Source organism: Pundamilia nyererei, unplaced genomic scaffold (assembly GCF_000239375.1).
Source record: "Pundamilia nyererei isolate P.nyererei 1_Seehausen unplaced genomic scaffold, PunNye1.0 scaffold00154, whole genome shotgun sequence".
Taxonomy (NCBI): Eukaryota; Metazoa; Chordata; class Actinopteri; order Cichliformes; family Cichlidae; genus Pundamilia; species Pundamilia nyererei.
The window spans coordinates 163357-165237 of record NW_005187555.1 but is presented as its reverse complement, the minus strand read 5'-3'; the positions used below and the strand labels follow the sequence as shown (position 1 = coordinate 165237).

General features: G+C 46.4%; 1 protein-coding gene across 1 annotated transcript in view; it reads right to left on the bottom strand.

The window, feature by feature from the left end:
• The window catches only part of nfatc3b (nuclear factor of activated T cells 3b), a 24204-nt gene that overhangs the window by 15422 nt on the left and 6901 nt on the right, over positions 1 to 1881 (bottom strand). The window contains exon 2 of the mRNA XM_005745093.2: positions 234 to 912. Within this exon, the coding sequence (XP_005745150.1) occupies positions 234 to 912 (679 nt within the window). The remainder of the gene's footprint in view (positions 1 to 233; positions 913 to 1881) is intronic.

Below are 1881 nucleotides of genomic sequence, written 5' to 3'. Positions count from 1 at the left end.
GCTCCGGAGCCGTCCCCTGACTCGCTAAACAAGCGCTTCCCAAAATTCACACCTTTAATCACAACTCTGACTATTCAGTTAATTATTAGGAGTTCATTATTTATTAATATATAATAATATGTTTATTTTTTTAATTTTAAAGTATCGATTATTTAAGGGTCCTGTTGTGATTTTATCTTGAAATGGTTGAAATGAACCAAATTAAGACATCTGGTCTCCATGGCGATATCTACCTGGAAGTGGGCCGGCGGTTGAGCCAACTCTCGTCTGTCACGCTGGTGCGAGGAGAGTGGCACGGTGACTGGCGGGGCGACTGGCGAGGTGACTGATGGGGCGAGAGCGCCGGGTTGAAGGCCAAAGGATGCTGGTACTTCTGCTGCCACAACTCTACCCCAAAGGCTCCGCCCCCACAGCCCGGAGAACCAAAAGGCGAGCCGAGGGGGGAACCCATAGCGAGGCGGGCGGCATCAGGTAGCTCCCCCTCCACATCATCGTAGGTATGCGAGAAAGACTCACAAGAGGAGAGGTCGGAGATCCAGCTCCTGGAGGAGAGGCTGCTGCACGGGCTCGGGCACAGAGCCGGATCCCGGTAGCGGGGCTCCAGAGAGAGGTACAGCTGGTCTCTGGACCAGGATGCGTCGCTGTAACCCCCCTCTGCCCCGCCCACTGCCAAAACATCCTGGCTACTGTCGGGCTCCAAATGGTTGTTTGGAGCAATGGAGGTAATCTGAATGCTGGGGCAGTCAAAGGCTCTGGGGTTCACCTGGGCACCGTACTGGGGCCCCTGAAGTTGGTATCCAACATGTGGGTCTGAGGTGAAACATGAGGGGGAACTCTGCAGCTCCTGGATGAAGGGCTGCTCGACCAGAGCCTGCGCGGAGGAGGGAAACGTCCTCACATCGAGATCTGGACCTGCGAAGCGGAGTAAAGAAAACAACATGTAAATCAGGCAGGAGATCATTTGCATTGCAAATGTGTGGTTTTCTTTTTATGGTGTAGCTGTCCTGCAGCAGACGACTGCACCTGACAGGTAATATTCATCAGTCGCCGGGAGAGAACCTGCAGGAAAGCGGTGAGGAAATAAAGTCCACAGGGTTTCCTGCAGAGTTTAACAGGATTTCAAAAACAAGACCATCCTCACATCCCAAGAATGTGACCTTCATAGAGCAAAGACTTAGATATCTTCTCTGAGGGCCGTACTGGGAAATGAGTGTTTGGCACGTATAGATTACTCAGAGTTTAGATATTATGTGTGCAGTCACATCCCCGGGGTGCTGCTTTGAGGCTGAAAAACACTCGTCGATATGTTATCATTTAATGTAAAAATGACTGTCATGTCATTTGGCTACAGATGTAACAGCAACATGATTAAGCTTCAATTTTGCTCTTGCACAGTTTCACAATTTCAACATCTTTGAGTATTTTACATGTTTGATGCAGGCTGACTTCCTGTCATTACATCATTCGACATAAAAACCTCCAAAAAAGGCAAAAAGAAACCAACGTGTGTAAAGATCACTACAACAAAACAGAATGTGATAAAACATTGCTTCAGCCCAATTATCACAACTGTGATCACCACATCAGCCCGCCGTGACGCATTTCCTCCTCCTCTGTCGATTCATTTTGATCTTCTGTTCATTTGCTTGATTGAAGCTTCGACTTCATTTCAGTTCTCTCACCAACGATGAGATGCGTCATGATTTCAGGTTAAAAAAAAAAGGTACAAAAGTGATGAATAACGTCGTTTTTTAAAACTCTCGTTGATTTGTTTCATTGGTTCTGCTACTTTTTTTAATGCAATCATTTAACAGCAATTTTATATTTAATTCAAAGCAGAAATTTTCAAGTTTTTCTTTTTAATGTAGTACTTTTAGCCCC